The sequence below is a fragment of the Pelophylax lessonae genome (assembly GCF_965119305.1).
Source record: "Pelophylax lessonae genome assembly, chromosome: 4".
Classification (NCBI taxonomy): Eukaryota; Metazoa; Chordata; class Amphibia; order Anura; family Ranidae; genus Pelophylax; species Pelophylax lessonae.
The window spans coordinates 568,860,613-568,879,734 of NC_138771.1; the positions used below are offsets into that span (position 1 = coordinate 568,860,613).

The 19,122-nt window shown below is 42.8% G+C and overlaps 1 protein-coding gene across 1 annotated transcript in view; it reads right to left on the reverse strand.

The window, feature by feature from the left end:
- The window catches only part of PEBP4 (phosphatidylethanolamine binding protein 4), a 135,962-nt gene that overhangs the window by 62,105 nt on the left and 54,735 nt on the right, over positions 1-19,122 (reverse strand). The window contains exon 3 of the mRNA XM_082254565.1: positions 10,310-10,408. Coding sequence (XP_082110691.1) covers positions 10,310-10,408 — 99 coding nt within the window. The remainder of the gene's footprint in view (positions 1-10,309; positions 10,409-19,122) is intronic.

Consider the following 19,122-nt stretch of genomic DNA (forward strand, 5'->3'; position numbering starts at 1 on the left):
GCATCGCTGGACCGTTGGACAGGTGAGTGAAATGGCTAGAACTCCGCTTTAAGTCCCTTGTTACCTCCAGGTAATGTAATTGAATTCTTCTTATATCTAGATTGTCTCTCCTTAACCCCTGAAGGGTTACAAAAAGTTGGCAGGATTATATCCTGAGACCAGTTTTGAACGGATGCTACCTTTGGCAAAAAGCCTGGATCCGGTTTGAGTATAATCCTATCTGGGAAGATGGACAAGAAAGGCTCCTTAACTGAAAAAGTGTGCAGTTCACCGACTGTCTTGAGGGTAAGATTCCTCAAAGAAATAGATTCTAAAGGTTCAAAAGGCTGCTTTGTGAAGGTTTGTAGAACCACTGACAAATCCCACTTAGGAAAATGTTTAGCGGGCGCTGGTCGGGAACGAGTAAGTGCCCTAAAAAAAAAAAAAATCTTGCGACAAGGCTTCTGAAGAAATTGGTTTCTCCAGGAATACTCCTAAGACAGCCACTTGCACCTTAAGAGTACCAACTACCAGACCTTTGTCTGCACCATTCTGTTGGAATTCCAACACTAACACAAGACCTTCCAAAGGTTCAATTTGTCGAATGACACCAGGCATTATAGACCTTCCAAATCTTAGCGTAAGTAGCTCTACTTTCTTCCTACTATAAAGCAAAGTGGTTACTAGAGGGTCTGAGAATCCCTTACTCTTTAATAGCTGCTCCTCAGATACCAGGTGGTGAAGCCTAGCCTGGCTACATCAGGGTGACATACTGGGCCTTGAAGTAGTAAAACCTTTTTGAGAGGAAGCTGCCAGAATGGTTTGCCTGCCATTTGAAGAATGGTGGAGAACCAGGCTCTCTTTGGCCAGAATAGAAAGAAAAGGGGGGTCTCTATGGCCCCCCTTTTCTATATGGGACAGTGACAGGTAATCTAGACATGACAGGAATTAGTTTTGGCGGGCTTAGAGAGGAAGATTATAGTTACTAAGGGGTAACAGGTTTTCTAGTTGATGGTTGGCTGAATAAGCCCCTATCAAATTAGAGATAACAAGTAGCTGGGGAGATTGTGTGAGGTACCAGTTTTTTTTTTCTAGTTAGCTTCCCGCCTTCTGAGCCTGTTCCCAGCCCTATTTAAGGGGGCTCTCAGGTAGCTGGACCCTCAGATTACCTCAACATCCCGGATCGTGCGGTTCCCCTCCCCCCCCCCTTTTTTTGTTTTGTCGCGGCCAGTTTGTTATTTTGGGTCACCTTTGTCAGTTTGCAAAGGGGGACGATATGTTATGTTTATTGATGAGTTTGATGGATATGTTTATTGATTATTTATTATTATTGTAAACCTGGATCGTAGTGGTCGGGTTTATTATTTATAAGTTGAAAGCTTTGAGTTTTAAATGTTATTTTATAAATAATAAACGGCCGCGGCCTTTTTATCCAACAGTTTGTACAGTGTCATCCTTTCATAGATAAGTTTAGCTTTAAAGGTAAAGAATCCTGTCTACTGTCCCATGGAGTAGTCTGAATCACAGACACTTTCTTTTTCTTTCTTCCTCAATATCAATGGAATTAGTTGAAAAGGGGGAAAAGCATAACCCAGGTGAAAGTTCCAAGGATGCACTAGGGCAGAGAACCATCGTCTCATGAAGAGATAAGAATTGAGGGAGCTGTGTGTTCTCTTGATGCAAACAGGTCCACCTGTGGACGCCCCCAAGTCCTGGTGATCAATGCAAAGATTTCTAGATTCAAGCTCCATTCTGCTTCCTGAATTTGTCATCTGCTCAAAAAAAATCTGCCACACCGTTTAACGTGCTTTTGAGATGGGCCGCTGATAAGGAAAGTAAGTGACTTTGCACGCACTCCATGATTTTTGTTGACAGCAACTGAAGGGCCTTGCTTCTCGTGCCCCCTTGTTTGTTCAAGTAAGCCACGGCAGTGGCAATGTCTGATAAAATCTGCACATGGGACCCCTGGAGGTTTTGAGAGAAGGCAGCCAAAGCTAAGGTGACGGCCTTTCACTCTCTTCAGTTTGAGGACTTCATTTCCTCGGCTCAGGTCCAAACTCCTTGTGCCAGATTCTGATCCCAGTGGGCGCCCCCATCACCACATGCTGGCATCTGTTGTCACTCTTCTTTTGATCGGAAAGAACCATAGTAATCCTTTTGACAAGACAAGATCGATTGATTCCTCCAACACCAAAAGGGTCCTTTTTCATTCATATATATATATTCCATTGAACAAAAAAAACCAAAAAATTATATTATATATTATATTATATATAACATACAAAAATAGTGATAAACATTCAATAATACTTTCTTTTAACCACTTGCCGACGGCTTACTGTATATTAACGTCGGCAGAGTGGCACCTACAGGCAGAATCACGTTAATAAATAAATGTCATCTGCCTGGGAGGAGCTAGGGGGCAAAAGCGCGCCGCCGGCCGACGCCCCCAATCATCAGCGAGGAAGCTGGTGCGTGTGTCAGGCGGCTCCAAATGCCGCCTGACACCCTCGATCTCTCCCCGCTGAGAGAAAAGGACGGGCGGCTGATGTAAACACAGCCGTCCGTCCTTTTGCCTGCAATGATCACAGAGCCCATGTGACCCTGCTATATAGGATTGCATGTCTCTGATCATTTCAAAAGCCCAACCCCCCCAGAGTTAGAATCACTCCCCTAGGCTTACATTTAACCCCTTGATCACCAACAGTTAACCCCTTCCCTGCCAGTATTACAGTAACGGTGCCCATTTTTAGCACTGATTACTGTAGTAATGTCACTGGTACTCCCAAAAGTGTCAAAAATGTCAGTCATGGGTCCGATCTGTCCGCCGCAATGTCGCAGTCCCGCGAAAAAAAATAAAACAATAAAAATTACAAATCTTTCCCGTAGTTAGTAGACACAATAACTTTTGTGCAAACCAATCAAAATACGCTTATTTTTTTTTTTTACCAAAAATATGTAGCAGAAAACAAATTGGCCTAAAATGTTAAAACATTTTGGTCTTTACATTTTTTTTTTTTTTGGAATGTCATAGCAGAATATGAAAAATATATATTTTTTTTTTTTTTCAAAATTGGTGATCAAATACCACCAAAAGAAAGCTCCATTTGTGGGAAAAAAAGGACGTCAATTTTATTTGGAAACAGCGTCGCACAACCGCGCAATTGTCTGTTAAAATCACGCAGTGCCGAATTGCAAAATAGGACCTGGTCATTAAGCAGGAAAATCTTCCAGTCCAGAAGTGGTTAAACCCCCTCTCCCCATATCCCATTTGAAGTTATATTACCTTACCTAACCAGACATTCTAAATATTTGCTATCCCGGGTGCCAGACCTGGAGATTCTAACCATGCTTTCCATATTTTTTTCAAATCTTCTTGCATCTTCCCTTCTTATATAAGCCAGTTTTTCTCTTATTATATTATTAACCATTCTCAGCCAAATCTGTTATATATGGGGGTCTAGACCTTATCCATATCCCTGTAATGGCTTTTCTAGCTTGATAAAAGCATCTCAAAACAGCTATTGTCTCTTCAATTTCCCTGCTTTATATAGTTGCGATAGTCTCATCACTCCCTTCTGTTTCCAATTACTAAAATTCTCCAATCTCATAAACTCAGTTAGATTAACATAATCCCAAATAGTTGTATACTCTGTAAATCTGGGGTAATGATATATTGATCTTATTATATTCCATATCTTCCGCAGCAACCTACATGGACAATGACCTACCCCCCCCCCCCCCCAAGAGTTTGCTTCCAATGTCTATATTAACAATGTATGTGGGGTACAGGCCAACTAGGCTCAGCTATAACTGGTGGTGTCCACCCCCTATTTGTTGAAGCTGGGCTGCCAGAAAGTAGCTCTAGGGATGGGGGGATAGCCAAACCCCCCCCCCCCCCCCATCACTCGGCAACTGCAGTGCTGGCAGACTAACTCTAGCCTGCCCTTTCCTCCAAATCAGTTTCCTAAAAAGACCCTCCAATGTTTAAACCATACTCCAGGAATCCATATTGTAGAATTATGCAAGATGTATAACAATTGAAACAGCCATATCATTTTGATCATTTTGACTACTGATAGGGGGAGATGGCTCCACGTCCCGCACTTTACTCTAAACGATTTCATTAAGGGCTCTAAGTTTTTCAATATATACAGCTTAAGGTTTACCGTTATATTTATTCCCAAGTATTTAAAACTCTCTACTACTTGCAGATGTCTAGCACTCTCTGGTAGCTCCCGCTCCAATCCATCCCCCGGGAGAAGAACAGATTTCTCACAGTTGATGGAGAGTCCCGAGAACTAACCAAATCTTTTCACAATATCCATCACTACGATCAATGAATGGTTCACATCTTTGAAAAAAAGGACATAATTTGCATATAGGGAAAGCTTTTCCTCCTCCTTCCCTCTTCTAAAACCGCTTATACCTTCCGCTGTTCTAATGGCTATGGCCAAAGGTTCCACCGCCATGGCAAAAAGCAGGAGCGTCAAAGGACACCCCTGCCTTGTCCCCGGGAAAAATGGGAAGTATTCCAAGGATCTTCCGTCAATCTTCACTTTCGCCCTTGGGCCAGCATACAGCAGGTTAATCCAATTTATAAAAATGGGACCAACATTAAATGCCGACAGAGCCAACCATAAATAATTCCACTTGATGCGATCAAATGCTTTGCCAGCATCAAGGAACAATATAGCTCTTGATCGCAACTCTTCTGATGGAATTTGTAAAATTAAAAAAAAATCTCATTTTATTTAACGAAGTTGATCTGCCAGGAATAAATCCACAATGATCGGGATGGATTAGAGTAGGAATTATTTTACATAATCTAATAGCTAATACTTTCGCCAATAATTTAACGTATATGCAAAGTAAAGGAATTGGTATGTATGATGCAGGTTAGGTTGGATCTTTCCCTTCTTTTGGTAATATAATTGTAGCCTCGGTTATTGATACCGGTAGTTTCCCTTTTCCAATGCCTCATTTAACACCCGCAGCAGCTCTGGCAAACATTATCTCTCCATATTCCCCATAGATCTCCTCATTTAGCAATCCATCTGGCCCTGGTGCTTTATGGTTAGCCGATTCCCCTACTGCCTCTTGTAGTTCAATAGTAATAGGCATTTCCAATGATGCCCTACTCTCCTCAGAGATGCGGAATAGCCAAACGCTGGACAAAATCTCCCAATTCTCCAATTTCCTCCCCTACCTTAGACCTATATAGTTCGGAATAATAGTCTTTAAAAAAACATTCACTATTTCTACTGGACACGTGGTCACCCTTCCGTGATCGACAATCCTCTAGCCTCATATTGAATATCGGTTACCAATGGGAAAAGAGTTTCATTCCCTATCACCATATCTATTCTAGAAAGCGATGAATGCGTACCAGAATGGCATGAAAAGATTTGGGCTGTTGGGTGGTATCCTATACAGTGGCATATAAAGGCTCTGTTTCAGTCTCCTTCCCAAAGGGAATATCAACCATATTAAAATCTCCTACTATTAGGACTGGCAGCCTTTGTTTATCATCAACTATAAAGTTCCAACAAATGGTTAATTACTTATTTTTTAAAAGGATGGAGAATGTACACATTCACAAGTACACATGGCATCTCGGCCAGCACACAATATATAAATATGTATCCCCTTCCTCCATCTATTTTAACTTGTCTACAGGAGAACCCTACTGATCTATGTATTAAAATACTCGTTTCTCTTGAATATGATGTATACACTGAGTGGTACTGATAAGGGAATCCTTTATATTTTAAACGCGACACTGTTTCTTTAGTTAGATGTGTCTCCTGCAAAAAAAAGAAGGACAGATACTTAAGAATTGAGACAGTCTTAGATAGGGTTTTTTTTTTTTTTTTTTTTTTACGAGCCTCCCAGTCCCCTGGCTCATAACCATTTTTCTTTCTATACCAAATAAGTGAGTGTTTTTTCTGTCCTAATTCGGCTCGAGAAAAAAAAAAAAAAAAAAAACAACTTGTGTAGGTGTTAAAACACCAGTGACTCTCCAAACAATTACACTCTTAAATCATAACTCCATTCTAATGCTCCTATATACAAAAAGTATTACCAAACTAAGGTATAGACCCTTGTGTCCCTATCTTAGGATTTGTACCTCCTGTCTCAAGACTGATAGACTGCTCATTTCTTTCTAACCAAGTTGCGGCAGGTGTATCAAAAAAATGAACCACACCTTGTGCTGTGACTCTGTAGCGCCGGACATAACCTAGCATATTTCACATTTGACTGCCACAGCCGCCTCTTGATATCTAAAAAGCTCACTACTCTTCTCTGTACTTCTGCAGAGAAGTTGGAAAGAATTTGATTTTTACCCCAAAAACCCCCCATTTCCTTAATTTCTCTTACTTTTCGCAATATTATTTCTCTGTCAAAAATAAAAAAAAGGGAGTTTCACAATCGCTAGTCTTGGGATCCCTCAGGAGGCAGGGGTTCTCATCAGGACTATGAGCCCTTTCTATAGCAAAAAAGATGGTCAGTTTTTCCTTCTCAAACACCTCTGGAAGCCATTTTTCTACAAAATCTCATGTTGTTCCCTTAACTTTTCTCTGGTAAACCAATTTTGCGAGTATTCTTTCTCCCCAGTCTGTTTTCCAAATCTTCTAATTTATCACTCTGTTTCTCGACTGTCTGGTGGGGGATCTTTTCCTTTGCTTCTAGGGTTTCTGGACTGTGAACCCATACCTTCAGTAGGAAACTCTGGAGTGGCCTGAAATGGAGCCTTGTCCATTGAAATGACTGGCATAGTTGAAGTTAAGGTCCCTAGGGCTGATATAACCTTTCTGACCAACATCTCCTGATTTGTCTGTAGCATAGCTACTACATTCTGGACTTTGTTTTTCTTCTCTTCTGCAAGGAAGATTCTTTACTAGACTGAATTTATCTGGTAACTCAGACACTGTACTAGCTGAGCTGAAGTGAAATTAGACTTTTGAAGGTTCACAATCCAACCCAGGGTTTCCAAGTGACTGCAGGCCTTGCCCAGGTCTTCTTGCCATCTTTCCCTGGAAGGAGCAAAGAAGAGGAGGTCATACAGATATGGGATTATGAAGACTCCTTGAAGGTGGAGAGGAGCAAGGGCCTCTGTCATTACCTTTGTAAAAATCAGTGGGGCAGATGAAAGGCCAGAGGGAGGGCTTTTAATTGTAGATGCAGGACTTCCTTACCCATATCCACCACCAACCTCGGGAATTTTTGGGACTAAAGGGCTATAGGAATATGTAGGTAATCTCATAAGTCTATCAATGCCATGAAGCATCCTTCCTGACAGTGAAGATCGAGTCCATACGAAATCTTCTGTATAGGACTGACCTATTCAGCGGCTTTAAGTTGAGAAGAAAACTCCCGGATGGCTTCCTTACAAGAAAGATATGGGAATATAATCTCTGATGCCGTTCCTCTGGCGATACTTGACTCAAAACCCCCTGTTGCATAAGGTCCTTTAAACAGGTCCTTCTAAGCCACGGCTTTTGTTGTGTCTTTTGGAAGGTTTGTGACAAAATATGTTTCTGGAGGCTCCAAAAATTCTATTTGGTATCCCTGGGACAGCATGGCTAGAATAGTGGAATTTTTGTATTACCGTAAAATCCGTTTCTCTGATGTTCATTGATGGACACAGGTCTTCATCTTCTTGACCAGAGGGTTATACTGCCCCCTACAGGAGTAGGACACTAGGCAGAGAAAAAGCTTGAACACGCCTATGGGGCAGTCCCTGGGGGTATACTCCCACTTCCTGCTATAGGTATTCAGTTTTGTAACAAGCAGTGTCATAAGGATAAAACCCAACTCCATAGAGGGGAGGGTGCTGTGTCAGTCAATGAACAGCAGAGAAATGGATTTTACGGTAGGACAAAAATCCCATTTTCTCTTTTGTTCATCGACGTATACAGCTCTTCATCTTCTTGACCGTAGAGACGTTCCAAAGCAGTGTCAAACATGAGGGGTGTGAACAGCAGAAAAAACAAACTTCCCCAAGGCTAAAACATAGCCAGCCAGGTAACTTGGAGCTCAACTGTCAACAACTGGGGCTCACCTGAAAAAAAAACACCCTCAAAGAGGACAAGTCCTCTAAACAGCAGCCTGCAAAACTTTGCGACCAAAAGAAGCATCCGCAGATGCCAACACATCCACTTTGTGAATGTGTGTACAGACAACCAGGTAGCTGCCTGCAAACCTGCATCACTGACGCCTGATGACGGAAGACCCAGGAGGCACTAAACGCCTGAGTAGACTGAGCCTTAACAGGGAAAGGAGGAACTTGACCCTTAATAAAACAAGCCTGAACCACAGTCTGTCTGATCCATCTGGAAATGGTCGCAGCAGAAGCAGCCAGCTCCTTGTGAGGTCCATCTGTGGGGACAAATAGTGAGTCAGATTTCCTAAAAGTCACCGTAGCTGCCAGATACACCATTATTGCCTGAACCACATCCAGGGAGTGTAAGGCAACTTCCTTAGGATGCTTAGACTTGGGACATAGGGAGGGCAACACAATGTCTTTATGCAGATGAAAAGTCAGAGACGACCTTCAGAAGGAACGACTGATATGGACGCAGAACCACCTTATCCCTCTGAACCACCAGGTAAGGTGAACAACAAGACAACGCTACCAGTTTAGACACCCTGCGCGCCGAAGTAATGGCCACCAAAAAGGCCACCTTCTGAGACAATGTAAGCAGAGGATTCTCCTTAATATTTTCAAAGGAAGGCTTCTGGAGAACTGTCAACACAAAATTGAGGTCCCACGGCGGCAATGGAGACCGCGCTGGAGGAACCAAGTGTCCCACGCCCTGAGAAAAGTACCCATCAACGGGCATTGAAAAAGAAGTGCCAAGACCTGGCCCTTGATGGTACTTAAGGCCAGATGCTGCTCAATCCCTCGTTGGAGGAAAGCCAAGATCCGCACCACCGAAAAAGGAACGAGGGTGAACCCGGAGGGATTCACACCACGCAATGCAAGTCTTCCACGTGCGATGATAAATCTTCCTAGAAGTAGATTTTCTTGCTTTTAACAGCGTCTAGCTTTCAACAGCCAAGTAGTCAAAGATAGCAACCATAAAGCAGGATGGAAGATTGGCCCTTGGGACAGCAGATCTTCCCTGAGAGGGAGTCTCCAAGGAGCATCGGCGACCAGCCGTACCAGATCGGCGTACCAAGACCGGCGAGGCCAGCCTGGAGTTGCTAGGATGACCGTAATCCCTTCTGCCTCAATCCTGCATAGGAGTCTCAGCAGAAGCTGAAGAGGAGGCAAGGCGTAAATCAGACAATACTGTCTCCAAGAAACCACTAAAGCGTCTGTAGCTAGAGGATCCCGAGACCGTGACACAAACCTCTGAATCTTCCTGTTGAGGCGAGTGTCCAACACATCCACCTCTGGAGTACACACACTGAGGCCGAACCCCCCCCCCTCTCAATGACGGAGCCTGACTCAGCCGCATAGCCTAGAAGGCCGTGGCCTAAATTTTTGAAGGCATCCAGCTGCCAGCACGAGAGCCCCAGCGGAGCAGACCACCCAGGGGCAGCAGAAGGAAGGCGGATGCCCAAACAGGGGAGGCAGTGGTATCAGCCACCCTCACAGGGGCCGCCTCACAGTTTCCAGAGAGTAGGCCGCAAAACAGCGGCCTACTCGACTGCCGCCACGTATGAGCAGTGTCCATGGGCAGTACAGGCTCTCCCGAGCACCGAAGAGGGAGAAGGAGCCCATACAACAGTCAGTTTGTGCAGTATAGGAGGAACGGACTATCTTTAAGAAAAAAAGACAGGTATGCTGGAGCAGGAAGCCTGGTGTCTCAGGACAGCGCCTAAGAGCTCCTGACTCCCCACTAGGTGTTCCTCGGCTGGAGGAAACGCAAACACTAGTAAGCTGCGGGAAGAAGCCTACTTTTAAAGTTTGGTGGAAGTGGTGTTTCCGGTTGGCAAGTGGGTGGAGCTATAACTCAGGTACTGTCCTGAAAGATGGTAAGAGGAAATAAAATGTGTCCTAAAGAAAGCAGGCTTTCAGATTCCGGTTCTTAATATCACCATGTGAGTCGCCCCAGTGCATACGAAATGGGGGGCTTACCAGATTGCAAGGATCCTAATAAAGAGAAGTCAAGAAGGCATTTATACATATACATAAGGTTCACAGATCATCCTATCCGCTCCCTGCGATTAGAACAGCGTAGTGTTTATCTCCAAATATCACCATTTTAAAAGAAAGAGCACACTCCATAGTGTAAATCAGTTAAAAAAAAAGTAAAAAAAAAAAAAAGTAAAAAAAAAAAAAAAGTAAAAAAAAAAAAAAGTTTTTGCTATGACTTACCGGTACATCAACGACCAGGAGGTGTCTCCAGAATTTTCGTTTTGGGTTGCTTCTGCTTGGGGCATCGGGATCTACAATTATTACCACGTATAACACACCCTGAAGAAAAGAAAACAATATGTGAGGGCGATGGACAGATAAAATAATGGTAAGGGCTGTTTTCTCTAAAGTAGATTGGACAACATAACACGCAACTTTTACAGACAGAACTTGACGGATATACAGGTACTGGAAGTAAAGTGAAGTTATAGCCCTTAGCTACCAGTCTTATATGCCGTTTCTTTGATCTTATATTTTTTCTGGGGACTTAAGCGGAAACCTAGACCCACTGGGTCTTTATGATGAGTAAAGAATGAAAAGGTAACACCCCTCTTTATTGGGGAGCTATTCACACAGAGACCTGGAAACGAAAAGAAAGTTGATCCAACGGATTCTGAATATATAAAAAAAATACAATTAAAAATAAATATCCTAGAATGGCTTCACGCTGCCTGCACTTTGGTCACAGCACAGGTGGAGTTCTCCCTTGGTTTTCGTGCAGGTTAGCATGCAGGATTTTAGGTATGCTTTCAGAAACACACCAAAATTACAGGACACTATAAAAGTCTATGGTAAAGCGCAGCTTTACCACACAAACTGCGGGTACACTGAGCTGCGGCCAAAGTGTGATGCCGCCTTTAATTGTACAGTACAGGACACAGGCTTGATATTCATAGACCCTAGGCTTTGGGCTGGTACCTTAAGGTGATTGGACACTGGCATCTATTTAAGAGCACAGCAAAGGAAGAGAGTAAAACTTCCTATGCCAGCTTCTGTGCTTACAAATGATAGCGGCAATTGGGTGAGCTGTCAAATTCTGTGTGGGTCCTGCACTATTGGAGGTCTGAATAGGGTTGGGAGGCCAAAAGTTCCAGGCAGAACAGGGAGATCTTCCACTCAATACTCATCCCTGGGGTCCCAAATGCCCCCAATTGCTAATGGAGACGTGGATGGGGTCAGCATGAGCAGCAGTAGTAATTTTTAAGAGGCTTCGTAACTATTCACGGTTTCATTCTGATGTATTGGTTTCTGCACCTCCTCATTCCATACACCATGCTGCATATTTCCTATTCCATACCACCTCATTCTGTAGATCATGCTGTACATTTCCTATTGTGCATATTCCTTTTGGTTCCATGTAAAACCCAATGTTTGAACCTGCAGCTGCACAGGGAGATTCCAGTGGCAAAAGACAAATCTTCTGCACATATCTGGGGCTGAGGGGGGTGGGGGGCAGAGTGCCCTGGGCACTAGAGGACCTCTTAACACTGAATGCATATATGTAAATGCATAAGCCTCTAAAGATCAATCAAGATGCTGAGTGCCACTCACAGATCAGATAGTGGGTAAAGAAAATAATAAATAATCGCATTTTGTTGCATTTTAGCCTGAAGTGAAGACAGACACGGTTTTTGTTTTATCCAGCTGTATTTACTGTGCAACTTATAACCAAGTGAAAGATATAACACCAACATGTCCCTGGTAGTGCAACTGAAGCAAACCGACTATGGGTGGCAAGGCAGGGTCAAAAGAGCTCTGGGATAAAGTTGTGGACAGGCACAAGTCAGGAGATGGATACCAAAAAATTTGAAGGCTTTATCGATGCCTAGAAGCACAGTGAAGTCTATTATTAAGAGGTGGAAGGTATTTGGTACAACACAGACCCTCCCTGGATCAGGATTATACTTCAAACTGGATGAAAGAGCCAGGAGGAAACTGAGAGAATATCAAAAGGCCTACAGCAACTCTGAAGCAGTTGCAGGAATTTATGACAAAAGAGTGGTCATGGTGTGCATATGACAAAAATCACAAAAAAACTCTCCACAAATAGGGCTTGTATGGGAGGGTTGCAAAAAAAAAAAAAAAAAAAAGCCACTTCTCAAGAAAGGCCACATGCAGTCACAACTGAGCTTTGCCAAAACGCACCCTGAAGATTGAGGCCACATGGAAAAAAGGTTTTATGGTCAGATGAACCTAAAATTGAATTATTTGGCCTCAACACCAAACAATCTGTCTGGCGGAAATCCAATACAGCTCACTATCTAAATAACACCATTCCTACAGTAAAGCATGGAGGTAGTAATATTCTGTTATGGGGGTGTTTCTCTGCAGCAGGGACTGGTCACTTGTCAGGATAGAAGGAAACATGAATGGGGCAAAATACCATCACCTTCTTGAGGAAAATCTGCTGCCCTCTGTCAGAAAGTTGTCAATGGGAAGAAGGGAAGAAGCAAAAATGACCACACAGTGGTTGAAGGAGAAAAGGGTGAATGTTCTTGCATTGCCTAGTCAAAGACCAGACTTAGCTGGCATGAATCCCGTCTGATCGGGGTGTACCAAGGAGAGGATCACCACGTTGAGTCTGAGGGCAAGCACCTTAGCCAGGATTTTAACATCGCACTGTAACAGTGAGATGGGCCTGAAGGATTCCGGATACCGGGGATCCTTGCCAGGCTTGGGGAGCAAAATGATCAGTGCCTCACGCATCGAGGCGGGTAGAGAGCCCAACTCAAAAGCCGCCTCAAACACCGCGAGCAGACGGGAGGTCAATGACTCTGAATACTGCAAGTAAAACTCGATGGGAAGGCCATCAGATCCAGGCGCCTTAGCCCTAGCAAAACAAGAAATGGCAGATACTATTTCAGTTCGAGAAATCGGGGCCTAAAGACCAGACTAAAACTCCATTGAAACTCTGTGGAATGACTTGAAGACTGCAGTCCACAAACGGTCACCATTAAATTTAACTGAACTTGAGCAGTTCTGCAAAGAAGAGTGGGCAAATATTGCAAAGTCTAGATGTGCAAAGATAGTAGAGACATATCCCAAAAGACTAAAGCCTGTAATTAAAGCAAAAGGTGGTTCAACAAAATACTGACACAAGAGGGGTGATCCTTTTTCCAACTCCGTGATTCTGTTTTTGATTTTTATTTTCACTGAAATGTTGGTATAACTTTCACTTGGATGTTATGAGTTGCACAGCTGGAGTAAATACAGCTGGATAAAATAAACTACGTGTCTTCATTTAGGCCTGCAAAGCAACAAAATGCGATTTTAAAATGGGGGTAATTCTATTCTATGCCCACTGTATAGGTTGAGGTGTTAAAGACAGGGGGCCCTCTTAAAATGTCTGTGGCAGGCTCCGAACTCAACCAAAGCTCAAACCACTGGAATCCGTGAGAGATGGAGATATGATAGAGAGGGCTAAACTCTTACAAAACCTGAAATATCAGTTTTGGGAAGATTAACTTTTCAGCTAATAATATTCAAAAACAGATTATTTTTAAAAAACCCCCAATTGCCCTCAGTGATCAAATGTCGGCTGTCATTTCTTCAATGCAACAAAGAAGAAGCAAGCAATTAACTAGTTGCTATAAGCAACACATCAAATGTTCCTCCAGCTCTTTATACAAGGTCCAATAAATCTTCCAGTTGGCATAAAATCAGTTTAAATACCATATTGTTTGAAATGGCTATTAAAGGGTCCCATCTGTTCTCATCCCCTATCGGAGTGTGCAGTGAGCCTGGGAACACAGCTAACTCTCACTGAGCTGTCATAGGCCGAGTGTAAAAACAGGAAGAGATAGTTACTGGCAGCAAGAACACAAGACACCAAGGAATAAGGAAGAGTGGAAATTAAATGTCAGCAAATACATTGTGCATAGAATACTTATTGCAATATTGTTATTCCAATGACATCCAAGAGAATAAATTACATATCAGATAATCAAAAGAAAAAAAAAATTATATATATATATATATATATATATATATATATATATATATATATATATATATATATTATATATATATATACATATATACATATACACTGATGATGCAAAAGTCATTAACAAGAAATTAAATTGTTCTAATTGCAACTTTAGATAAAATCTGATCAGATCATGCTTATGTAGAAATAGTAATTATATTAGGTACATGAGGAAGCCATTTGCTCATTACATATATATGCTCTCCTTGCTCAGTAGTATTGCACATTGATGGCGCTTCACTGCTCCTCACTATCACTGCAAATCTATGGTTCAATTCTAAATTTCCAGAGATTAGTAAAATCTCAATAGGCTGATTAGACATATCAGTAATCCTTAAAAGGACTGGTCGTAAAAAATAAAAAAGGTGGTCTGTCATTAATTCTAAAGAAGACTAGTTGTAACAGGGGGTTGTTTCCTTTTAAGGTAAGATTTCCACCCTGTTTCCAGCTAGTTTTCCATTCACCTGCTCAATATATTTATTTGGGGAGGTCTTGGTTGTGGTGGTAATGCGTTGGAATAGTGAGGACCATGGAGAGCTCCACCAGATAGTGGTAAGCAGGTCACATGCTTTCCCCTCAGTGTACCACTGTTTTGGGCCTATTCAGTTTTACACCCAGAGGATACCCATGAGTGTACCCTATGGCTAAGGGAACAGACTAAGATCTCCAATGGTCAAGTAGCAGGATTGATGGAAATAAAAGATGCTGCTGTTTTTGAAAATTTGAGCAAGTTTTTAGTCCGCAAAAGAAGTTCCCTACTTGGACATTCGATTACTGAGCAAGCTTGGATGAGTGTGATGGATGTAGTGCATGGTTTGAAGGGTCTATATACCCTTCTGGGGTCCTGTGACAGCGAGGGCAGGTATACAAGTAACTTTTCCTGTAGCCCTTATGGTGTCAGGCAGAACACCGAGGATCCCATTGTTGTCCTGGAGTGTAAAAGAGAGATCTACTGTATATCTCGATCCGGTGGAAGCTTTTTGTGTACATCAAGTCTCCACATCAGGGTTGCTCACCAGGGTTCCCACTGATGCCATTGATCTTTTTAGCTATCTGTAAGGGGGTAAATCTTCCCAATGACCATAAGTGTAAGGAGCAGGTCCCCCATCAGAATACAATAGCGCAGTGGGGAAGATCCCTGGATTACCATCAATTAGTATGTGGAGCTCTGTTTTTCTTCGTTCAGCCGCTGGGTTGAACGAAAAAATAAAAGCTTCCCACATGTACCTAGCTTAAGCCTTTTGTTGTGGGAACTGGCTTATCAAATGCTGCTAGGGGCACTACATGGTAAAAAAAAAGTTAGACTCTCTGGGGGATATGTACTAAAACTGGTGCACACAGAATCTAGTGCAGCTGTACATAGTAAGTAACCAATCAGCTTCTATGCACAGCTGCACCAGATCCTGTGTGCTCCAGTTTTAGTAAAAGGACTTGTGAAAGTGTGTTTTTGTTATTTGCGGTTTACATTTTTTTATGTAAATGGCTAGGGGTACTATGTGCTCCTGTCTCACTCACATAGTGGGACAGGCAGTACCTGGGGGCTTCAAGATTCTGATAAGACCCTCATCTGCAAATCCCAAAAATACTAGGCCAGGGCTGTGGAGAGCAGGCTTTTGTCCTCATCACCTTGGGGACAAGGCTCTGTGCCAGGGGGGTCAGGGAGAGGGGGCTGTTGTGGATTTTTGGGAAGACCCCATGTCATCTTTTTGTTTCTTGTACGGGGTATCCCCTTAAAATTCACACTAGAACCTCTTCTTAGATAAGAGTTCTGGCATGAATTTTGGGGGTTGGTGTGTGTGTGTGTGTGGAGGGGGGGGGGGGGGGGGGTCATTCTAGCAAATGGATGTACTACAGCAAAAGTAACACATTTTGACAGAAGAAAAAAAAATCTGGTAATTTGCATTTGCAGCTTTTTTGTAAAGGTCCCCAAAATCTATACCAGACCCTTAATGGTCTTTTTGTAAAAGGGATATTTTTTTTTTACTAAGTAAATCACGCTGGCAGGGGAATGTAAATTTACAGTCAATTTAAATGGCATTTTTTTTTTTGCTCTGTAAATGTCACTTTTGCTGTAGTGCATTGTATACATCATACAGGCACGCCACTTAACAGAAAGGGACTCCCCAGGCATGCTATTTAAATGAATTGTGCGTTTTTAATATTTCATGTTAAGCATTATTAAAACTACTGCTCCCCTCCAAATGGTATTTTTTACATTTTTTTTTGCCCTTTTTTAGCCCCCCCATGCCATTTGACAATCCTCTCCCCATTATTCTTGAAAATGGCCAGGACTGATTTTAAAGATTCGGATCGCATCAACTTTAGTGGGATTCCAATAACTGTTCAGAACTTCAGCACAGCTCAGCGAACCTTGCACAAACTGAGGTACATTTGCCTCATCTCTAATCTTTAATACTTACCTCTTCAGCGAGTGGCAAGTCAGATCTTTACTCTGTTAAAGAGTTACATCCACCAAAGAATCATCTGCATTTGAGTGTTGGAGCTTGTATCAGATTATATAACAGTTATACAGTGGGTACGGAAAGTATTCAGACCCCCTTAAATTTTTCACTCTTTGTTATATTGCAGCCATTTGCTAAAATCATTTAAGTTCATTCTTCTTCCTCATGAATGTACACATAGCACCCCATACTGACAGAAAAACACAGAATTGTTGACATTGTTGCAGATTTATTAAAAAAGAAAAACTGAAATATCACATGGTCCTAAGTATTCAGACCCTTTGCTCAGTATTTAGTAGAAGCCCCCTTTTGATCTAATACAGCCAGGAGTCTTTTTGGGAAAGATGCAACAAGTCTTTCACACCTGGATTTGGGGATCCTCTGCCATTCCTCCTTGCAGATCCTCTCCAGTTCTGTCAGGTTGGATGGTAAACTTTGGTGGACAGCCATTTTTAGGTCTCTCCAGAGATGCTCAATTGGGTTTAAGTCAGGGCTCTGGCTGGGCCATTCAAGAACAGTCACGGAGTTGTTGTGAAGCCACTCCTTCATTATTTTAGCTGTGTGCTTAGGGTCATTGTCTTGTTGGAAGGTAAACCTTCGGCCCAGTCTGAGGTCCAGAGCACTCTGGAGAAGGTTTTTGTCCAGGATATCCCTGTACTTGGCCGCATTCATCTTTCCCTCGATTGCAACCAGTCGTCCTGTCCCTGCAGCTGAAAAACACCCCCACAGCATGATGCTGCCACCACCATGCTTCACTGTTGGGACTGTATTGGACAGGGGATGAGCAGTGCCTGGTTTTCTCCACACATACCGCTTAGAATTAAGGCCAAAAAGTTCTATTGTGTTCTCATCAGACCAGAGAATCTTATTTCTCACCATCTTGGAGTCCTTCAGGTGTTTTTTTAGCAAACTCCATGCGGGCTTTCATGTGTCTTACACTGAGGAGAGGCTTCCGTCGGGCCACTCTGCCATAAAGCCCCGACTGGTGGAGGGCTGCATTGATGGTTGACTTTCTACAACTTTCTCCCATCTCCTGACTGCATCTCTGGAGCTCAGCCACAGTGATCTTTGGGTTCTTCTTTACCTCTCTCACCAAGGCTCTTCTCCCCCGATAGCTCAGTTTGGCCGGACGGCCAGCTCTAGGAAGGGTTCTGGTCGTCCCAAACGTCTTCCATTTGAGGATTATGGAGGCCACTGTGCTCTTAGGAACCTTAAGTGCAGCAGAAATCTTTTTGTAACCTTGGCCAGATCTGTGCCTTGCCACAATTCTGTCTCTGAGCTCTTCAGGCAGTTCCTTTGACCTCATGATTCTCATTTGCTCTGACATGCATTGTGATCTGGAAGGTCTTATATAGACAGGTGTGTGGCTTTCCTAATCAAGTCCAATCAGTATAATCAAACACAGCTGGACTCAAATGAAGGTGTAGAACCATCTCAAGGATGATCAGAAGAAATGGAAAGCACCCGAGTTAAATATATGAGTGTCACAGCAAAGGGTCTGAATACTTAGGACCATGTGATATTTCAGTTTTTCTTTTTTAATAAATCTGCAACAATGTCAACAATTCTGTGTTTTTCTGTCAGTATGGGGTGCTATGTGTACATTCATGAGGAAGAAGAATGAACTTAAATGATTTTAGCAAATGGCTGCAATATAACAAAGAGTGAAAAATTTAAGGGGGTCTGAATACTTTCCGTATCCACTGTATATATATAAACAGTATATAAACATTTTTTTCTTCCCCCTGTCTTTTCATTTACCACACCTTGCCTGTTTATAGTCCGAGAATCATTTTCGGGTAAAGTAAACCTTTTTTGCAATGAAATGTACTTTCTTCATTGCTGGCGAGTAAGCAGTTAATAGTTATACTCTAATAGGCAAGTTGGTGGGTGAGGCTGAGGATACCATGCTCCAACATTCTCCCAGAATCCCTTGCAGTGTTGCCATGCGCTGCCTGTAAGCTGCACACTCTGCATGTGTCAGGTTGAGCAGTTGTCACAGAAACAGAGCTTTAAATAATGCAATTACTGTGAAACGAGGAATCAGACGTGGAGACCGATACTACCTCACCCACCCAGCTCAGACAAGCTTTTACTCTGCTCCTTAACTCTATAATCTTTGTGTTTAGGGTTCATGCAGAGACCAGCTGCCTCTTCTTGAGACATGGTCCCTTAGGACAAAACATGGAAGCCACCATTGGTGCCTTGCTTTTAAAGCTCCAGGGCTGCAATTCGGACTCTGGTTCCACAACCTAATATTGCCATTGACCTGTAATAAACATGAATGAATAAGTATGAACTCTTAAGCATATGCAGGCAGACTGGGGGCCTTAGGTAAGGCAGCAGCTTTGCTACCCCTCCTCCCACCCACTATTACTTCTAGTGACCCCAAAAGGTGTCCTATAGCACAGGAGTTTTTTTTACCCTCAAGGAGTTGTAAAGGCAGAAGGTGTTTTATCTGAATGCATTCTTTGCATGAAGATAAAAAGCTTTGTGTGTGTAGCAGCCTCCCCAGCACCCCCCTAATACTTACCTGAGCCCCA